This window comes from Cucurbita pepo, chromosome LG03 (genome assembly GCF_002806865.2).
Source record: "Cucurbita pepo subsp. pepo cultivar mu-cu-16 chromosome LG03, ASM280686v2, whole genome shotgun sequence".
Classification (NCBI taxonomy): Eukaryota; Viridiplantae; Streptophyta; class Magnoliopsida; order Cucurbitales; family Cucurbitaceae; genus Cucurbita; species Cucurbita pepo.
In genome coordinates, this window is record NC_036640.1 from 8,233,011 (window position 1) to 8,254,126 (window position 21,116).

General features: G+C 35.7%; 3 protein-coding genes across 3 annotated transcripts; 2 read left to right on the forward strand and 1 right to left on the reverse strand.

Annotated features, from left to right (window-relative positions):
- Positions 1–1,532: 1,532 nt before the first annotated feature.
- LOC111790351 (uncharacterized membrane protein At1g16860-like) lies at positions 1,533–9,529 on the forward strand. Its single transcript, XM_023671228.1, has 5 exons — positions 1,533–1,782; positions 6,231–7,199; positions 7,657–7,812; positions 8,241–8,452; positions 8,936–9,529. The coding sequence occupies exons 2-5, from the start codon at positions 6,306–6,308 to the stop codon at positions 9,126–9,128; spliced, it is 1,455 nt and encodes a 484-aa protein (XP_023526996.1). The 5' UTR covers positions 1,533–1,782; positions 6,231–6,305; the 3' UTR covers positions 9,129–9,529.
- Positions 9,530–12,197: 2,668 nt separating this feature from the next.
- On the reverse strand, positions 12,198–14,285 carry LOC111790374 (60S ribosomal protein L7-2-like). The gene is made up of 7 exons (XM_023671258.1): positions 14,181–14,285; positions 13,332–13,510; positions 13,125–13,222; positions 12,985–13,042; positions 12,756–12,835; positions 12,568–12,670; positions 12,198–12,488 (listed from the first exon to the last, which is right to left on the reverse strand). The coding sequence occupies exons 2-7, from the start codon at positions 13,506–13,508 to the stop codon at positions 12,273–12,275; spliced, it is 732 nt and encodes a 243-aa protein (XP_023527026.1). The 5' UTR covers positions 13,509–13,510; positions 14,181–14,285; the 3' UTR covers positions 12,198–12,272.
- Positions 14,286–16,754: 2,469 nt separating this feature from the next.
- On the forward strand, positions 16,755–18,745 carry LOC111790350 (cytochrome P450 71A1-like). Its single transcript, XM_023671226.1, has 2 exons — positions 16,755–17,812; positions 17,920–18,745. Exons 1-2 carry the CDS (start codon positions 16,901–16,903, stop codon positions 18,547–18,549), a joined length of 1,542 nt encoding a protein of 513 aa, XP_023526994.1. The 5' UTR covers positions 16,755–16,900; the 3' UTR covers positions 18,550–18,745.
- The last annotated feature ends 2,371 nt before the right edge of the window (positions 18,746–21,116 follow it).

The following is a 21,116-nucleotide window of genomic DNA, read 5'->3' on the forward strand; positions in this document are numbered from 1 at the left end:
TCCACGCTCTTTAGCACGAGATTTTGAGTCTCGCGTGTCTACCATTTCACCACCAAGGCATCTTGAAAGTGAATCATATTCCATGAATATGATATCTATCTAGTGTGATGTATGGAATATATGACAACGGTGGAGTGTTAGAGTATTTCTATTGCTCGGTCATGTCATATAGGTCCGAGTCGGACATCCAATTGCTTCGATTTGAATTATCCGGAGGATGCCTTACTATTATATCAAAAAGATGGACAATCAAACCTATTTCTCGATTCAATAGAAGCCCAAAGAGATGAATAGGGTCCCAAATAACGAGAGATATGTAAAAAACAGGTCCGTACGCCTNTATAAGTCCTCAAAATTAAATTATTATAAATTTATAAAAAGTAAGGATCAAATAATTATTTTATTTGAACCATTTTCAAATTTTTAAAAGAAATGAGAAAATTCATTGAACAAACAATTAAAAAAAACTTATTGCACAAACTACCAAAAAAAAAAAAAAATTGTTAATTTATTATTGGTCAAATATTATTTTCATCCTTCTATTTTTAGATATATTATTATTATTATTATTATTTGTTTACTTTCAAATTTCATATGTGGAAATTTAATTATTAACTTGACTCTTTTCAATAAATTTTAAATTGCGAATTAAATTGAATAAATTATAGACCGGGCGATAGAGTACACCTAATGAATATTTTGTTTACGAACATCTAGTCCCGATATAGTTGAAAATGAGATATTGCATGTCTGCTAAGTAGGAATAGACGAATGACCCAATTTCCATGACTCGGCATGAATATAACAGTAGGAACGAATGATCAACGGACATTCTTAAATGTATCTTGGTGTATGAATTAGAAAATTGTTAAAAGATTGCCGCAAATGATATGAGTTGGAGTATGAATGAAGTAAAGTTATATATTCAAATCTATCTCTAATTTAATGACTAACTCGATAAAAAAAATAAGAATATATAATTGAAAATGAGAATTAAAATAGCTACCCAAAACTCAGGTACCTCAACACCACAAGTACAGATCTTCTAAATTCAAACATAAACTTCACAACTGCCAGCAGTATATCGAAGTTAGTCAGAGAAATAGTTTGCATAGATTCAAAATTTTTGGTTGGTTAGGTTGGTGACCGCGAACAGAAATAGGGTTCATAACCCAATCTAAACCAAGCCTCGGTTCTCCGATTGAGTTATTTTTTTTAATTATTAATAAAAAAATTAGCCGTGAATCGACACTAATTTTTAGTTTTTAAAAAGTTTAACGAACTCAAATTAATTAATTTTTTTTTTAACGTAACTCCGATTTAAATTGGATAATCTAAATTGATGGGATATGAAATGATAAAATTGGGGCCGTTGGATGGAAAATGAATTTTTCAATGGACAAATATGAAAAATACAATTAATTTATTTCATGGAATTTTGGGGGAAAAAAAGGAGTGTACTGAATAGTGATGATTATCAATAATTACAAAGTTAATTATTTCCAATTCTGTTTTAGATTTTTATAATTTTTTTTGGAAGGGGACTGACAAAACCCACCAGTCGATGCGGTTGTCCGCAGGAGAGGGAGAGGGAGAGCGACGGAAGTTCGGATAGCGAGCGAGCGAGCGAGAGAGAAAGAGAAAGGGAGCTAAGTCGTAGAGAGGAATTGAGAGACTGAGATTTGGATTGGTTTTGGAATTTTCTGTTTTTTTTTTGACACATTATGTCTCCTAATCTCTGGATTTCTGCCATTACAGCTGCTGCCACTGCTTTTCCTACTGGTAAGTGCTCAAAATTGTGTTTCCCTATCTTCATTCTCTCCTTTTCACTTCGTTTCTACTCTACTACTTTGCCACTTTCTGTTTGCTTCTCCTGAATCCCGCCTCCCTCGTAGATCTTCTCCATTTCTCTGATGGATGTGTTTTCGTTTGTTGTTCTTGTTGTTTTTCTGGTCAGCTGATGGTTCTCTTTTTTAATTGAGTGTTCAATTGATTGTAATCTTCAATTATGTATGTGTTCTTACAGATCCTAGTGCCTTAATCAATTTCAGTGCGCAATCACGAGATATTAAATCCTTTATTTTCTCATAACCGGTGAACATCCTAATTTCGGTTCTTTCCTTCTGCAGTTTTTCTCCCTTTAGGATAAGGGTAAGACTTAATGAAGTTCTCCATGTTCCTTTTTTTTGGGGGTGGAGGGACATTCATGTAGTGAACTTTGTTCCTAGGATTTCTTTTCATTTATGCCAGTTCCATGTCGTCTAGTTTCCTGCACATGTCCCAACTTCTCAACTCTAAACATATTTTATTCATCATCACTTCTGCCTATCAGTTGATACGGGTTGCTCTCTTTGTTTGAATAACGTCCGGAGTTCCAGTTTTTTATTTTTTCTTCTTGTTAATTGAATTCCTAGCTTAATGGTTGACTATTTAGGTGGATTAGAAGCTAATGCTGCTTAATTTTCTGATTTTTGATAATGTACCAAGTTACCCACAAAGGTTCCATTAAAATGGGTTCACTGTGGATAATATCTGTATGTTTCTTACCCCTTCTCCTCTATTCATCAGAAAGTCATTCAATATTCACTTTTCTAGATGGTCTTTATCATGAATATGTTCCTGTAATTTAAGAGTTTCTTAACTAATGTATGTTGCTGTTTCCCCCAGTTTACGGGTAGTCATAGGTTTTTTTTTTTTTTTTTTTTTTTTTTTGATAAGCGATAATTTCATTGATGTTTGAAATTTACAAAAAGGCATATGTTATCTATGATGTTTACAAAAGACCAATTTACAATAAGGGAGATACAACTATAGGAAGCAAAAGTATGAGACAGTTTACACCAAGATATAGCAACATTGTTGAAGAGTTTTGTATAAGTTTGTGTCTTTTCCGTGAATGCTCTTTGATTTCTTTCTTTCCACAGATTTCAAAAGAAAGTCACGATGAAGTTTTTATATAGTAGAACTTTTGCATTCTTGAAGGGACAGTATGTTAAAGCCATGTCCAATAAATCTTTTACCTCTCTAGGAAAAGTAGACGTCCTCCGAAGATATTGAGAATCTTTGTCCAGAAATTCTAAGTGTATGTGCATTGCATAAATAAGTGGTTTTGTGATTCGTTGTCTTTCTTGCATAATGGGCATCAATTTGGAAATAGAGTCATGTAGGGCAGCCTTTTTTTTTAAGATTTTCACTTGTACTAATTATTATATGCGCTATTTTCCAGAAGAAAAACTTCACGTTTTTAGGGTGATCTCCTTTCCATATTGTCTTTGTTAGCATAGGAGTTATTGCTTCTACTTTTTTCCTTGTGTTCACATAAAAAATTTAGTAAAGAAGACCTCGATGGGAAGCCATGCCAATGAGTTTGCTTCATTAGACAATACAAATGGGGCAAGATCGAGGCTTAATTCAGCCTATTCCGTGGTTTCGTTATCCTTTAGGTTCCTACCAAGCTTCAGGTCCCATAAATTGTTGACATCATTCCACATTTCTTTGATCATAACTCTTTTGCTATGAGAGAGTCTATACAAAAGTGGATACCGTAGGGCTAACGTGGCGTATTCAATCTATGGGTTGGTCTAGGATGACGTGCTTCCCCCATTACTTACCCTCTGGTGAATTCCGCTAGTGATGAGGTTTTGGTGTTTTTTTTTTATATACTTCCATAGCCCTTTTGCAGAAGATAGAAGGGGTCAATTTTTATATGATGTAGGAGTATATTTAGCCTTTATAAGTTTTCCCCATAAGGCATTTTCCTTGTGATGATATTTCCATGTCCATTTTGCGAGGAGAGCTTAGTTCTTCTCCTTTACCGAAAATAGATCGAGTCCTCCATTGTCTACTAGGAAGTTTATTATATTTCATTGAACAAGGTGTGGACTATCTTTTCATAGATAGTTTATGAATAATCTTTCTTTATACATAACCACTTTTTGTAACATTTCAAATAGACATGTAGTAAGTATGGAGGTTGGACAGTGTGACTTGTTTTAGGGTGAGCCTTCCGCTCTTTAATGTATGACATAATAACCATGTTGAGAGCCTTCTTTCTATTTTTTCAATAATAGTCTTCTAGCAGGAAAAAAATATTTGTGGTTTCCAAGAGTAATCCTAGGTACATATTCGACCATTCACCCTTTTTACAACCTTATCTATTGGAAAATTCGTCAATAATCTTTGTGCTAACCTTGATACCTATAATCTTTGTTTTTAGGAGATTGATATTTTGTCCAAAGATTTTTTTCCAAAGGTTTTTACTATCTTGATAATTTTTTTTGTATGGAAGAGATATTTGACAAATCAAAAAAGAGGATTGTATCATTTGCGAACCGTAGGTGGTTGATGCTTAAAGCCTTCATTGCCACTCTGAAAGCCCTTTATCTATCCTTCACATTCGGCTAAAGTGAGTAGGCAACTGAGTCAATCCATGACCATTATGAAAAGAAAATGGGATTATGGATTCCCTTGTCGAAGACCCCTTGTGGCATAGATATTCTCTCTCGGTCTTCCATAATAATATGTACCTAGGATTCCCCTTTTGTGGGGTTTCTTTCTCATTTAACAATCATCTTCTGATCTTGCCCTGCATTACTCTACTTATCAGATAAGAATGTGTGTTTAAATCTAGTTTAATGTTAAGTATGCTGAATTATTAAGCGGCTAAACCTTTTGTTCTTCCTAATAATTTATTTCGGGCAAATTATACTTTTGACCCCAAGGTCTGAGTTCGTGTCTATTTGATCCTCGAGGTTTCAAAAGGAACATTTTTTATTCCCTGAGGTTTGACAAAAGTTCTAAATGGTCCTTCGACCGTTAATTGACTCACAAAAATTGAGGTGTCATGTTGATTGTGTAATGTTGAGTGGGCAAATTTATTAATTTAATATTATTATTAGTGGCGTGGCTTTTCCACTCCCTTATTTCCTCTCGACCCTTCTCCCTTCTATTCCTCCAATTAAGTTTGCCACCGCCGTCACTACCTTTCTCCTTTCTCATCTTCCTGTTAATTGTTGTCATTGCAGTCATGAAATGTTTTTTCTCCGTTCTAGATTTGGAACGAAGTAGAGTTCTTTTGTCAGTTCCTGAATCGAGGTATAAAACGAAGACAATATAAAGTATGGAGCAAATTAGTTGATCACAATTCTTAATAAACCTTTGTCCAGTCTTTCCTTCCTCTAATGGTATTATAAATATGGACCTACATTCCCAATCATTTGAAGGATCAAGAAAAAATGATTTTTTCTTTTTTTTTTTTTAGTAAAACGAAAAGACTTTAAAGGTCCATTGGGTCACCCGAAGCTGATAATGGGTTGTGATAATCTTCCTCCATCAGTCCAATTCCATGGTCGAATCCTTGCGTGTACAGTGATATTTCCACGTTCAAGCTTTCTTGTTCGGCATCCAAATAGAATCTGCTGGCTTTACGACGAAAAAAGCCCTTTCCCTTTTCCTTTTCCTCGGCGCCAGGTTAGGGAAAGAAAATGGCGACTAAGGAGGGGTGAAGGAGGAAAAAGAGAAGTGTGTTTTGAAATTGGGAAGAGTTGCGGTGGTGTAATGTTTGTTTTGTCCTTGGATTGGAGAATCTAGGTCGTGCGTGCTCTGCATATGCCTTGCCAGAGTATTGGGTTTGGAAATGGGGAATAGTCCATTAGCGGTGATAGAGCTGGAGAGATCCAGACTGTGATCCACGAGACGGGCGGGGATGTGAGCTTGGCCAAAAGAGAAGAAGAAGAGAGGAAGGAGACTGAATGGAGAGGGGAGAGGCCACCTCACCAATTCTTTTATTTATTAAACTAATAAAATTGTCAACTCAGCATTGCACAATCAACAGCTTGATTACCATGTCATCATCCAGTCGTCAACTAATAGTCTGAGAACATTTTATAACTATTTTCCAAACCTCAAGGGACTAAAATGTTCATTTTGAAGCCTCATGGACCAAATAGATTCTAAACTCAAACCTTAAGGAACCAAAAAGTTATTTTAACCATCTATTTATTTAGGGCTAGTCAATTCTAATTCTATTGGAAACCCCAAATACATTATCTGAACAACAAATACATTAATGCAGTCCTTCGGCTATCCATGGTTTATGTTCTCCTAAACTTTACCTGTAGCTCTTAATTCAGCTTTCAAGACATATTTGTTTTGATTATCATGCGCATGTTTTGTCTCTGACTCATATTTGATGTTTTGAATAAAATTAATTAGAAAATTTTGGTCCTCAGGAGAGACTTGAGCATTACATCAGCTGCTGATATTTCTGTTGTGTTAATTCCTGTCGAATATTTTGAAGAGGCAAGATGAGTTCCAGAATACCATCCCATCAGCTTAGCAATGGCCTCTACGTATCAGGGAGGCCTGAGCAGCCTAAAGAGAGAACCCCAACGATGAGCTCTGTACCCATGCCCTATACTGGTGGAGATATTAAGAAATCAGGAGAGCTAGGGAAGATGTTTGATATCCCTGTGGATGGCTCCAAGTCCAAGAAGTCAGGACCTATAACTGGTGGCTCCATGAGGTCTGGATCTTTCGGAGGTGTTGCATCTCACTCTGGACCTATCATGCCTAATGCTACATCTCGCACCATGTACACCACCTCAGGTTCTTTACCTTCTCAAGGCCTTTCTGGTTCAGCTTCATTGAAAAAATCAAATTCTGGACCTCTGAGCAAGCATGGGGAACCTGTAAAGTTGTCTGGTCCACAGTCTGGTGGAGTAACACCTACTGGTCGTCAAAACTCTGGGCCTCTTCCTCCTGTACTACCTGCAACAGGCCTTATCACATCAGGACCCATTTCTTCAGGACCTCTAAATTCTTCTGGAGCTCCACGGAAGGTTTCTGGTCCTTTAGAATCTATGGGATCCATTAAATTACAGGGTTCTGCAGCTCATAGTCATGCTGTAACTACTCTTACTTATGATGATGATTATTCATTTTCAAAGAACTTCCCTAAGATAGTATTATGGTCATTAATTCTTCTATTTGTGATGGGTTTTATTGCTGGGGGCTTTATTCTTGGAGCTGTCCATAATGCAATCCTCCTCATTGTGGTTGTGGTTCTTTTTGCTGCTGTTTGTACACTTTTCATTTGGAATACCTACTGGGGAAGAAGAGCAATTATGGGTTTCATTGCTCGCTATCCAGATTCTGAACTTAGAACTGCAAAGAATGGACAATTTGTCAAGGTCTCCGGGGTAAGTATGTTTCTTGATATTAGTAAAATGTACTTGTTTTGAGTTCTTATTGGTAGTTTAGATATTTACACAAAATTTAGCGGAAAACGTACTATTTTTCATGACATAACTACATTTATGCGGAAACAACTTCACTGGACTTCGTTTAGGTAATTATTTTCGAAGTTCACTTATAGATATATTGATTTTGTTAAAAGAAATTTCTGTTGACTGCGTACGTTAGGAAGGGAGACCTTTGTGGCCATTGACATCTTCTAATAGTTCTGGTACATTCAATTGTTAGAGATGTCTTATCCATGGCCATTGTCTAATATGTTATAGATAGATTTCTGGGCACATAGGAAGTGAAATGCCGCATTTCCTCAAATGGAAAAAAAATCACTTTCTTCATCTTGTTGTGATGTTATCGTTATACTGCTTTATATGTTATGTAATTTGTTTTGTTCATGTTCTAAAGGTGGTTACCTGTGGTAACATGCCCCTGGAGTCATCCTTCCAAAAAGTTCCAAGATGTGTATATACATCGACGAGTTTATATGAGTACCGCGGATGGAGTTCCAAAGCTGTCAATCCTACACATCGCCGTTTTACTTGGGGGCTCAGATCACTAGAAGTGAGTGACTCAAGACTCAATTTATTGTTATGGTTGATTAATTTTGTTCTCCTTGAAGTTAATTTATTGTCTCTCTCTCTCTCTCTCTCTCCCTCTCGCTCTCTCTTGTGTTTGGGGTTCAAAGTGAGGGGCTGAGGATTATGGGATATCATGGTTCATTTTATCGTATAATTTTTCTTACAAAGTCATGAGCATTGAAGTTCTTTTTCCGATTAAAAGTATGATTCACTAATTTAATTGGAGTTTACATGGTGAATCAATGCCATTAAATATTGTCACACCATGTACTTACCCATGTAGGTATTAAAATTATCTGCAGTTTGAAGTTGTCTATAAATGTCCTCAGCTACATTGTTGCTTGATTTGAAAGTTCAATTTTGTTATTCAAGCCAATTACAGCTGTATTTCTTTTTTGCTGTTATTCACAGAGACATGTGGTTGACTTCTACATCTCTGATTTTCAATCTGGATTAAGAGCATTGGTTAAGTCTGGTTGTGGAGCCAGGGTGACTCCTTATGTTGACGATCCAATTGTTATTGATGTTAATCCAGTAAATGAAGAATTATCTCCCGACTTTGTCAGGTGGTTAGGAGAAAGAAATCTTTCAAGTGAAGGTCGATTAATGCGCTTAAGAGAAGGGTAATGTACCTATTTTGTTGACGCTTTGAAATAATTCATGCCTACGGATTATACTTCTTTTCCATTCATTATTTGATGAAACTTAGCAAAATGAAGAAAGCCAGAATTACAGAAAGTGTCAAATATGGTTTTTTAGCGCCTCTGAAGGAACGTCTTGGCTATTAAATTATTGTAGATAATTGTAAGAGTCGTTTCCATGATATGGTGAATTGTTTTACAACCTCTGATGATCGCTTCAACTGTTGGTACCAGCAATCTTTAGTCATCATTGATCCTATCCTATTCTCCTGCAAATAACTTCAAACGGTCTTTAGGACTAGTGATAGTGCCAGAATCATCACGTTATTTAGAATCAATACTACCCTAAATGCATGGTTCATATTGGTACATATGAGCTTATGAGCGCCTCTGAACTAGTACATTGTATCATCGAAGAACGGTTATGTGGCAGGTCTTACTATTTGTTATTTGTGAAATGTGCAGGTATATCAAGGAAGGAAGCACTGTTAGTGTAATGGGAGTTGTCCAGAGAAACGAAAACGTGCTAATGATTGTCCCTCCGCCTGATCCGATTGCAAGTGGGTGTGAATGGAGCAAGTGCATATTTCCAGCTAGTATTGAAGGTATTGTATTGCAGTGTGAAGACCTGTCGAAGAACGATGTGATAGCCGTGTAGCATCATGAACTCGAACGACGTGATAGCCGTGTAGCATCAGGAACTCGCTTGACACACTGAGCCTTTGCTCACGTAAGAATCTTCTTTCCTCATTTAATATTTGGGTTTGGTGGTGGTGGTGGTAGGTAGGTAGGTTAGGACTGATGAATTGACAGAGATTGCAAGGGTTTAAGAGGGGATGGGGTGGTGTTGTTTTTACTTTTGGTGTATAGTTTTCGAGAGTTTCTTTTCCACGTTTTTGGTGGAGGGAAAGGGCATGAGAAAGCTTCTTGTAGTAGGCATTGGGATTGGGGTTGGTGTTCGTGTTCGTGTTCGTGTTGTGGAGAAATTCGAACTAGTTCAAACAAGATTGACGATTAATGTTAAATAGAATCAAAGTGTACGCGTTTTCTCTCTTGATTCGAACATCTTCTTGCCAATATCAGCAACAATCCTCTATTTCATTTCTCCTTTAGAAGATGTCCACGGGCTGGGATGGAGAACTCTTCTCCATTCTTTTTCCCGACATCTCTTTCAATTTTTATTTATGGTAAGAAAATTCATTTATTTTCATAGGAATTGAAGTAGAGATTCTCTTTAGAAAATTGGTTAGGACGGAGAAATCTCTTTCGGTTCCCATCTCTTATTTTTTGGGACAAAAAAATTTCTCTTCATTTCCACCCTCCGCTCCATTTAGCCAACGGGTAGAAATCTTTCTTAGTTCTTTTTCCATTCTCAATTTCATACCCTACAAATTAAATAGATATCTAAATTTGTCTGCCATTTCCAAATTTATTTCATTTCAAATTGGTAAGATAATCCTTTTGATATTGGAGTTGTTTGATTATTATTATTTATTATTATTGCAAAATATAACAAATGAAACCTAAGATCCAATTATGTATGAGTTAAATTGATTCAACACTTAATTTTAACTTTATAGCTTGAATTATACAAAATATCCTTACATTTTAAGTTAGATTTGAAATATGAAAATTTTCACTTTTACCCTTAACTGTTTTAAACAACCCTTCCATCAACTTTTTGGTTAAGGTTAAAAAGGAAATGTTATATGACAAGAGGTTATAAAAATAGAGGTAAAAGGTGAATTTAAGCTAAAATTTGAACATAGTATACATGTTAATTACTATTCAAGTAAGTATGCTCGGGTTATGCTCGGGTTGACATAGAATTCTTAACCTTTAAATTTATTAGAAAACAATCTACTTTTGGGGTAGAATTTATCGAAAATCGAAGGGACAAGAAAATTCAAGGAACTTGGGCTTGTTCAAAGTGGTAGTGGTTAGAGGAGTAGATTCAGAGGTTGGATTTATAGTCAAAATGACAAGGAAAGAGTGTGTATTATGAAAAAATTAAAAAGTGAGTGAATGAAAGATGTTCATAAGAGAAAATTCTGGATGAATAGGGTTAAATGGAAAGTGTACGCTCGTAAAAACTAGAACAACGATATAGAAAATGATTAATTAACGATAAGAAGAAATTTATCAAGCAATAGTGATCTTACGTTTGATTGCCTTTAATTTCTTTGTTCGTCTCTTTCCTTTCATATTTCATGTTCGTCTCTTTCCTTTCATATTTCATGTTCTAAATTTAATTCTCGTTAATTCATCACGAGGTAAGGCTCCAAATTTCAGAATTCCTATGTGATTTACTTGTTCTCACCAATTTTAAGGAGGAAAATAATATACTCTAGTTTACTATGTTTGAAATAATTTCAAAAGTAAAAACGGTAAATAGCATAATTGAAACTCACTAAAAAATTCGAAACAAGTGAAAGTTACCATATTATTTCCATATTTATTTGAACGAGACGTTAGACAAAAAATAATGTTATGAAATTATGTTCCATTGCACTATTTTTCAAAATCTAACGTGTGCTTAAATTAAAAGTTTAATATAGGACTTAAAATTTAATATAGGAATTGATACAACGTTACAATTTATCTTTGCAATGTTTCTAAATAGACTACTAATATGATCTAAAAAGTGAGAACTAAAATAATGAACAAATAAGCAATTGAACTTTGCCCCGAATTTATTGCACCTAAAAACAATCAAGTTAATAAGAAAAGAAAAAAAAAAACTCTTAAACTAGAAAAAAACACATTTAAAAGGTTCAATAATGTGTTTGAATTTTCAAAGTTTCATTAATACTCTTAAATCTTTTTTTAGAAGTTCAAAATTATCCTTATCGTAAGTATATGGACTAAACCGTTGATGTTTCAAAAAATAAAATACACCTAACATTCGTTTTAAAAAATAAAATACACATAACTTTGAAAAGTAGTACCTAAGTTTTATAAAAATGGTTTCTTTATACCCACAGACTATTTCACTCTTGGATTTCTTCTCTCATATGCTTCAACTCAGGATTAAAGAATTACTTCATTCTTAAATACTTTTTTAATCCCTTTCTTTCCTTCCTCTCTCTAAAACATTTCAATTTATAAAAGAACAACTTGAAAATTTTAAGAATCAATTAAGAATATTAAGGTAACTTCTAAAACTTTAGAATAAAAGAACCAACTTGAAAATAGATTTAGATTAAGAATCAATTAAGAATATTAAGGTAACTTCTAAAACTTTAGAGTATTTTTAAAATTTGTATTTATGGTCTTGAATGTAAATAGTATTTAATGCATTTGAAAGTGCCTTTGTTTAAAATGATCTCGCAGCAATGAGGTAATAGTATTGTTAATAGTATTTAATGCAATTTTTGAAATTTGTATTTATGGTCTTGAATGTTAATAGTATTTCATGTTATTGGACTATTTTAAAATGATCTCACAGGAATGAGGTAAGCTCATATTCTACATCTTTGTGCCTTAGTTTTGTCAACATCTTAAACCAAGAGTAGACCTCTATGATGTAAAAAAGCCTTTCTAATCCTACTATTACAACCAAATAAAAATTGAAAAGATAGAACTGCCATTAGTATTAAGGCACTCGAAGTGTAGTATCTGACATAAACGAAGTCTATGCTACTTAAATGTAGAAAGATTTGACTAACTTTGTGAACAAAATTGTTTCTACTTCCAGTGATTGGACAAAAAAGAATAAAAAAAAAANTCCAGTGATTGGACAAAAAAAAAAAAAAAAAAAAAAAAAAAACCAAGCATCAATGACAACAAAATTGTTCCTCACCTAGTTCATTCTCCTGATAAGCTCATTGATATAATTCTCGCGATTGCCTGCGTCTCCCCCTTCAACATAGTGATTCCTCTTCTTTTCCAATCCACCCAAAGGTGCCTTCAACTTAAAGGGCCATAGGAAGTTATTCGCCTCCTTAAAGTGAGGACCGACAGTCATGATCTCGTGGACGAGATCTTCCATGCAGATGATGCCATATTTACCCAGAGCCTTCATTCAATAAGAGAATATAAGAAACACTAACCATTAAAACTTAGATGAGAATAAGAGATGGAGGAAAGAGAGAGACCTGCTCCACAATTGAGTTGTCAGTCAATGCTACTCTCCGCTTGTTTAGCTTCCCATAACCCCTCTTGTAAATAAGTTCTTTAACGCTCTTCAAATTGGGGTAGCTGAAAAAAATTGCATTAATACTTCAAACAATCTGTTAAGGAGGAAGAAAATTCTAAGAATTAAAATCTCTACGACGAGAAATACCCATAGGTCACATAAGGCTCGACCCTGTGCAGCATATTCAACGTTGCTTTGTTCACTTTGAGGAAGACACCGTTGAAAATCTGAAACAAAAAACGAAGCAATTATCGCACGACAATAACAACCAGCTAGATCTCTCCTGTATTAATAAAAAACGTGCCCAATTATTATGACCACTAGGCCTAACAACAATAGGGAACTAACTCAACCATGTGAACTTTTGATATTGTACCTGCCTCAAACGCAACAGCTGCAATATCTTTCTCGTCTTTGGGTCAATGGCATTGATACTGATATTTCATCAAATTTTGGGACATCAGAACATAAGATCATGTATAGCAATAAATCAGTTCATTAAAAAAAGACACATACCCACGAATGCGAGTGATAAACAATAATTTAGCCTCAGGGACAACATAAAATCCTCCTTTTAATTTGGCCTCGCGCTTCAGTCTAATCAGTTCTTTTTCCTGTTCAAACTCAAAAACCAACTGTAAATGCTCTAAAATGAAAGCATCAAACTCGAGGAATTTAACATAATAAAATAGGTACGTTATGAAGGGGGAAAACAAAGTATACCTGCTCTTCATACTCCTTTGAATATAGCTTAGCTCTGTTGAAAATCAACTTACGGTTCTCTGCATTCTTCTTCTTGGCCGCTTCAAATTCTTGCTGCTTTGACAATGCCCATTCTTCATTCCTCTTCGTCTTCTTCAAAACTGACTCCGGAATCAATGCCTTGACTTCTTCACCCATAACTAAGAAAACATATATCGAACAAACTAATCAACTTACAATGAACTATGATATTTCCAATCACTTTCTCCCTTATGTTCAATAAAATGCCGAAGCCATCATTTAATTAAGATTGGTTGCATAAACTGGTTTTCCAATAACAAATTTCAAGAAAAAGAAAAAAGAAAAACTGCAAATACCTATTAAATGTATTGATATAAATATTATCAATGGTTAATATAAACTAGAACAAGAATTTCGTCTAAAATGTGAAGATAAAACAGCTGTAAGAAAAAAGAAACAGATTGAAAACAATTGAAACACAGAACGATTAATTATTTTAACTAGACTGACGGCGATGAGGATGATATTAAAAAAAGGAGAAAATATATTCATAACAACAGAACATTTCTCTCTTTCATCGATTCTGAAAAACGAAAAGCCATCTTTACTTATCTTTCCTCTATCAGGCTAAATGTACACATCCAGAATCATATTCCTAAAAGTCCAATACTAAAAATGCACTCGGAAAATCCTTCTAAACACAGCTAAAGAGAACAGAACCACATAGCAATGAACTATATTATCAGAATCCATTTAGAAACCGAGGAAAAATTCATTAAAAGCGACATTGAATTCAAATTAAAAAAGATAAATAAAGATTGCGTATAGTGTCGATAGAGAGAAAATTACCAACTGGCAACAGAGCGACCCCTGATTATGTGCAGGTTCAAGCAAAGCGAAATTAGGGTTTCCTCCGGCTGGGCAGAGAAGAAGAGAAGAAAATTATGAGTATATAAGGATGGGGCGCATACGGGACTAGGCTCCTACTTTTGGATGCTCAAGGCCCCAAGTAATCAAAATAAGCACCGGCCCATTAAGGCCCATTATTTGACCTAATAAGACTTTCTCTATTAGGCCCATCACTATCACCATCCCCTCCCCCACCCGAGCCATGCTCAGGGTCATGCTTATTTAAGGTGTGTTGCTCGTGGACGCATGTCTATGCTATATCAAACCCTTTATTTGCTTTCATGTTGTATTAGTTTACTATTGTTTTTTTTGTTTGTTTGTATGACCGTTCGGCAAAATCGTGTTTAGATTTGTCAAACATGAATCGCATCAAAATGTACTATAGGAGACTAAGTAGTCATCAAATCTCTCTGGAGTAAATGTTGTAATTTCTTTTGCTCAAATGTTTTCAATGCAATTGATTTTCACAATGCCTAATTTCGATTTGTTTTCAATGATTTTTCTCGATCACATTTTATAAAAAAAAATTCTCTCAAAACGTGGCTCGAAGTTCGACCATACGTTACAATTGACTGCAAAGTCTGATTTTCACATGCTGACTTGTTAATTGGATTAGAGTAAGTACTGCACAAATCGTTAGTCTGCTACCTAAATATTGCAATTATGACAAGTGGTATCAAAGCTTCACTAGCTCCTAGTCCCATCAAAGACCGAAACAATGTCGGCACAAAAACAGTTGCCTAGTCGCAAGTCGAGTGACTCACTGAGATCAAATATGGTATGTCCCAGACTGATAAACAGACAGAGCGATTCAGTTGCTTGCTCGAAGAGTACTTGCACCGCTTTGTTGACGCTTGTTGTAAGAATTGGGTACAATTGCTAGATGTGGTTCAATTCTATTTTAACTGCCAAACTAGTCCGTCTAGTGGGAAGAGCCCCAGATTGTAAGTGGACAACAACGAGCCCTACTTCATATTATTTACTACTCATATGTAGGGATGAAACCTCAAGCCCGAAACTTCACAAGAAAATTGGAAACAGACAATAGGTATAGCCCGAGCTTACTTGGAGAAAGCTTCCAGACACACAAAGAAGTAGGCGGACAAGAAGTGTCGTCCCCTCCAATTTCGAATAGGAGATCAATTCTTTATGAAAATGAGGCTAAAATAAATCAGATTCCACCGCCGAAAGGATTAGAGACTTGTTAGAAAGTACGAAGGACCGATTAAAGTTCTCAAGAAGATCGGGTCTACATCTTACAGAGTGGCATTGCCCACATGGATGAAAATTGACCTAATAATTCATGTGAGTAACCTAAAACCTTATCACCTCGATCTAGATAACGACAATTGAAATTTTATCATTAGGCTTGGAATCAATCTGAAACAAAAGGACACCAAGGAGATCGAAGTAATCGTAGCTGACAGAGTTATAAAAGTTGGAAAACCTATACGGAGGATTCAGAAATTCCTCGTCAAATGGAAGAACCTCCTAATAGAGGAAACAAGCTAGAAACACGTCGAAGACCTAGACTCCACCACGATCCACATTGCTGAGTTTGAAGATAGCTAGCTGATAGGAACGTCAACCAATTAGGTGGGGGAGGATGTCATGATCATGCTTACCCAAGACGTGTTGTCGTGGTCGCGTGTCCATGTGATGCAAAACCCTTTATTTGCTTTCATGTTGTATTCCTTTACTATTGTATTTTCTGTTTGTTTTACCGTTCGACGAAATCATGTTTAGGTCTGTCAAACATGGATCACCTCAAAATGTTCTATTGGGAGAACAAGTGGTCATCAAACCTCTCCAGTCAAGTATTATAATCTCTCTTGCTCACATGTTTTCAATGCAATTGACTTACACAATACTTAATTTCAACGATTTTCTTCAACCACATCTACCTATTTGTCTATCTATCTAGCTACCGATCTATTTATCTATAAATAAATAAATAAATCTATCTATCTAATAAATAAATAATTAAAGAAAAACGTGCATAAAACTTTACTATATTATTAAAATTTAAGTTTTTATAAATTAGGTTTAAGATTATGTTATATTTTTATATATAAAATATTAATTTGAATTTCTATAATTTACTTTTAGATTATGTTATATTTTTGTATATAAAATAAAATTTTTTTTATAAAAATCTCTACCTTAATGTCCTGAAAAATAAATGAACAATTTCACAAGGATAAAGATTAAAATATAAAATAGAGACGGAAAATTAATAACTTGTATAACTAAAAATTATCAATAAATACCAAAATGCATAATTAAAATATATATGAAACCGTAATTAAATTAAAAAATGTATGAGATATTTTAAATACAAAATTCTTAATTTAGGATCAATTTGTAGTTCAAGATTCGTAACGACAACTACCAGCTGCGTTCACACTGACATGGCCCACTCCCAATTTCCACTTGAATTATCCCCAAATTTCCATGTCCTCCCTGTGTTTACTTCTTACTCCAACTCAAATTCTGTGGCTCCGAGGAATTTCAGCTGAAACTTCGAAGAAATTAATGTAACATCTTTCACGAAATTATGTCCTAATTTTCTACCTAATTTCATCCCTATAAATACCCTTTAATCCTCATCGGATTTCCACCATCTTTCACAATCTCCTCTGTTTCTAGCTCCGATCACCATGGATTCCATCGAGCTTTTTCCTTCATGGGTTTCTTACGCCGCCGCATGGTTGGCCATTCTCGCCCTCTTCTTCCTCTCCCGCCGCCTTCGCCGCCGCAATCTCAATCTCCCTCCCGGACCTAAACCATGGCCATTAATCGGAAACCTCGACTTAATTGGCCCTCTGCCTCATCAATCCATTCATCACCTCTCCAAAAAATACGGCCCCATCATGCATCTTCGCTTCGGCTCATTCCCCGTCGTCGTTGGCTCCTCCGTCGAGATGGCTAAGATTTTCCTCAAAACCCATGATCTGAACTTCGTGTCTCGCCCCAAAACCGCCGCCGGAAAATACACCACCTATAACTATTCCGACATCACTTGGTCTCAATACGGCCCTTATTGGCGCCAAGCTCGGAAGATGTGTTTGATGGAGCTTTTCAGTGCTAAACGGCTTGATTCTTATGAGTATATCAGGAGGGAAGAAATGAATGCTCTGCTTCGAGATGTTTATAAGTCTTGTGGGGATGTTATCAAGGTTAAGGATTACTTATCCACTGTGAGTTTGAATGTTATAAGTCGAATGGTGTTGGGGAAGAAGTATACGGATGAGTCGGAGAATGGTATTGTTAGTCCGGATGAGTTTAAGAAGATGTTGGATGAGTTGTTCTTGTTGAGTGGTGTTCTTAATATTGGGGATTCTATACCGTGGATTGATTTCTTGGATTTGCAAGGGTATGTGAAGAGGATGAAGGCTTTGAGTAAGAAATTTGATAGGTTTCTTGAACATGTGCTGGATGAACATAATGCTAGGAGGGAGGGTGTTAAGGATTATGTGGCTCAAGATATGGTGGATGTTTTGTTGCAATTGGCTGATGATCCTGATCTCGAAGTCAAACTCGAACGGCATGGAGTCAAGGCGTTTACTCAAGTAAGTTCCTTTTCATTATAAAGCTAAATTATTAGGAATCACGAGCTTTTGGTTTTGCTGAAAAGTCTGTATTCCTTACTTATAAACGCATGATCATTCTCTTTTAGGACCTGATAGCAGGCGGAACAGAGAGCTCAGCAGTGACCGTAGAATGGGCAATGTCAGAGGTTTTGAGAAAGCCAGAGATATTGAAGAAGGCAAGGGAAGAGCTGGACAGAGTGATCGGAAAGGAAAGATGGGTGGAAGAGAAGGACATCGCATCATTGCCATACATGGACGCAATAGCCAAAGAGACAATGCGGCTGCACCCAGTAGCGCCAATGCTAGTGCCGAGAATGTGCCGAGAGGATTGCGAAATAGCAGGGTACGACATAGCGAAAGGCACTCGAGTGCTGGTGAATGTGTGGACCATCGGGAGGGACCCAGCAGTGTGGGAGAACCCAAACGAGTTTAGCCCAGAGAGGTTCATGGGAAAGACCATCGACGTGAAAGGGCAGGACTTCGAGCTCCTGCCGTTCGGGTCTGGACGGCGGATGTGCCCTGGGTACAGCCTTGGGCTGAAGGTTATTCAGTCGAGCCTAGCCAATCTGCTGCACGGATTTAGTTGGAGTTTGGGTGGGGACATGAAGAAGGAAGATTTGAATATGGATGAAGTCTTTGGTCTCTCCACTCCCAAGAAATTCCCTCTGCACGTTGTGGCTCAGCCTCGGCTTCCTCCTCATCTCTACTCCATCTGATACTTTTCAAATACTCTACTAAGTCTAAGTCTAAGTCTAAGTCTAAGTCAACGACAAAGTCAATGGGACTGCCAACGTGGAAGGGTGTATTGAGAATAAATTTTATTTTGGGCTAATTTTTGTAATTTGGATTTTATTTCGTTACTGGTTATTGTTAGGCTCTCCACAATGGTATGATACTTTGAGCATAAACTCTCATGGTTTTTCTTTAGGCTTCCCCGAAAGCCCTCATACCTAGAGAAATTATTCCTTTACTTATAAACACAAACACGTGATCATTCCCTAAATTAGCCAATGTGAAACTCACTCCCAACAATCCTCAACAGTTGTCGTATATATAGCGTAACTGTTTTATGCAAAATAATCCTTTGAAACATATTCATAAAACATTGTCATAAACATTGTCATAAATTATACTAACATTATAGCTTAAGAAATTAAATACAACTATCTTATGCATGTGTCATGATCTTCTAAGTTATGATGTCAACGAAAATTATATATATATATATATATGAAAGTGTTACGTGAATATACTTACAAAATAAGTAAACATTTAACAAGACGATTTTTCTTTTCTAGAAAAAGAAGTCAACAAATAAGTTTACGTTAAAACCACTTAAAAGTATAAAAATTAAATTTTCATATTTAAAAATATATAAAGTAAGATGGAAAGAAACTAAAAATATATAAATTAAAATAAGAAAGAATATCTTATGGAAAAAGACTCAAATGTCCTCTCCGTAGGTTCATTTCACACTCTAACAACCTTTTTCCACTAAAATACAATTGTTTTTTAAATTTTCTTAAAACAACCACGAAAATTCTCTTTCTTTTCCTCTTATTTTATTTCAACCACGAAAATGACAATTTATATATTTAAAAAATATAATTTAATTAAAATTTTAAATATTTACTTAAGAAATATTTAAGATTAAAAAACATAAATTATTCTAATCGATAATATTAATCTGGATACTAAAAAAAAACATATCTAATTTCACTCCATGCTCCGAATTTTTGATAATTAAATCAATCCGTGTTGGGCGAAAGAAAGGATACATCGATCAGGGAAGAGAACGAAAAAATACCATATGAACCAATATATCTGACAAGTCGCACTATAGGTCAACCCACAATGCATCTTCATCTCCACGACTTCGAAAATGGAATTTTGGAATACCAACAGACGAGTAGGAGATTTACGAAGTGGCAGCAAGAACACTGGAACGGGTAGAGAGCGAGACACCGAGAATTGGAATGGCAAAAGAAGTCTACAAGAGAAGCCTATGTTGATAAGAGTGAGCATAGGCTCCTGCCTCTATGATATCCTTCATCAACCTTGTGTAGTATTCTTTCATCTTCTTCACCATAGCTATGCATTTCAGTTTCACCCATCCTAGTCTTATCTTCCTCACCATCCTCCCCCACGCCACAAGCCGCCCCGATCTCTTCCCCCCCAAGCCGTGCCACTGGCATTCGTCGCCTCCGAAACCGCATCCCCCGACGTGTCCCCCGCCGCAGGCTGCCCTTCTTCTGGCTCATAGGGTTGACCCATGTTTGAGTTTTTGGCTCCTATGTGAGAGATGGGATGGAAGGAAAAAGATAAGATTTGGAGAAAGTGATGAAATAGAACTTAAAAGGCTCAAAATATGTGCGTTGTAGTTGTTTGTATTAATATTAAGATAATGTATATTAATATTTCATCATATATATATATTTATTGAGAGCCAGCTTTGATTTAAATATTGTTTATGCATAGAACCCTATTTTAATTTATTCCATAATTAACTAAACTATTTGAAGCATATTCTCATTTTCAACCATATATAATTAATTAATTAATTAGTGTTCATTTGTTCATGAAGCACACTAAACTAAACCTCTTAGGAATAGGAACCATTTCCAGTACGTGAGTGGCCGGATTGGTTATGATTGGTGAAAAATGAAGCCACATATTTTTATGGATCCAAGTATGTGAGTGTCACAATTGTACATTATACCAGCAATCAATGTTAGAGTGGCTGGGTAACATAAAATTGTATACACTTGTAACAACTTTAACATTATTGGTTCGAGTGTATGATTTTTGGGCAATATAAAATTGTATACCTCTAAAATTGCTCGATAGATAGTAGTAAGAGTGATCTTGTTCTTGCGCTCTTTGACATCGTCACGATGCTCAATGGCGTCCCACATGCCTTGTGCTTGTTAATTAACACGCATCTTTAATGATCACAATGTGTAGTTACTCTTCATTACTAACGAGTACTAGAGCATTATATTCCCCTCTTTTCTATTCTTTATTACGACGACTTTGAAGAAAAAGCCATTATTATTATTATTATTATTATTTTAGAATACTATTTTTTCTATGATAGTAAACGAATCTTTGCACCGTAGAGAGAGACGACAATAAGGCTATGATCGATCTAGCAGTTCAAGGGTTCGATGAAGTGTAGGCTCAACTTGCTCTTCCGTCCGAACTTCAGAATACCCTGCAACACACACCTCGTTATTTCATAAAGTCCACCATTTGTTGATTCCCATTAGTATCTCTTGTTTTA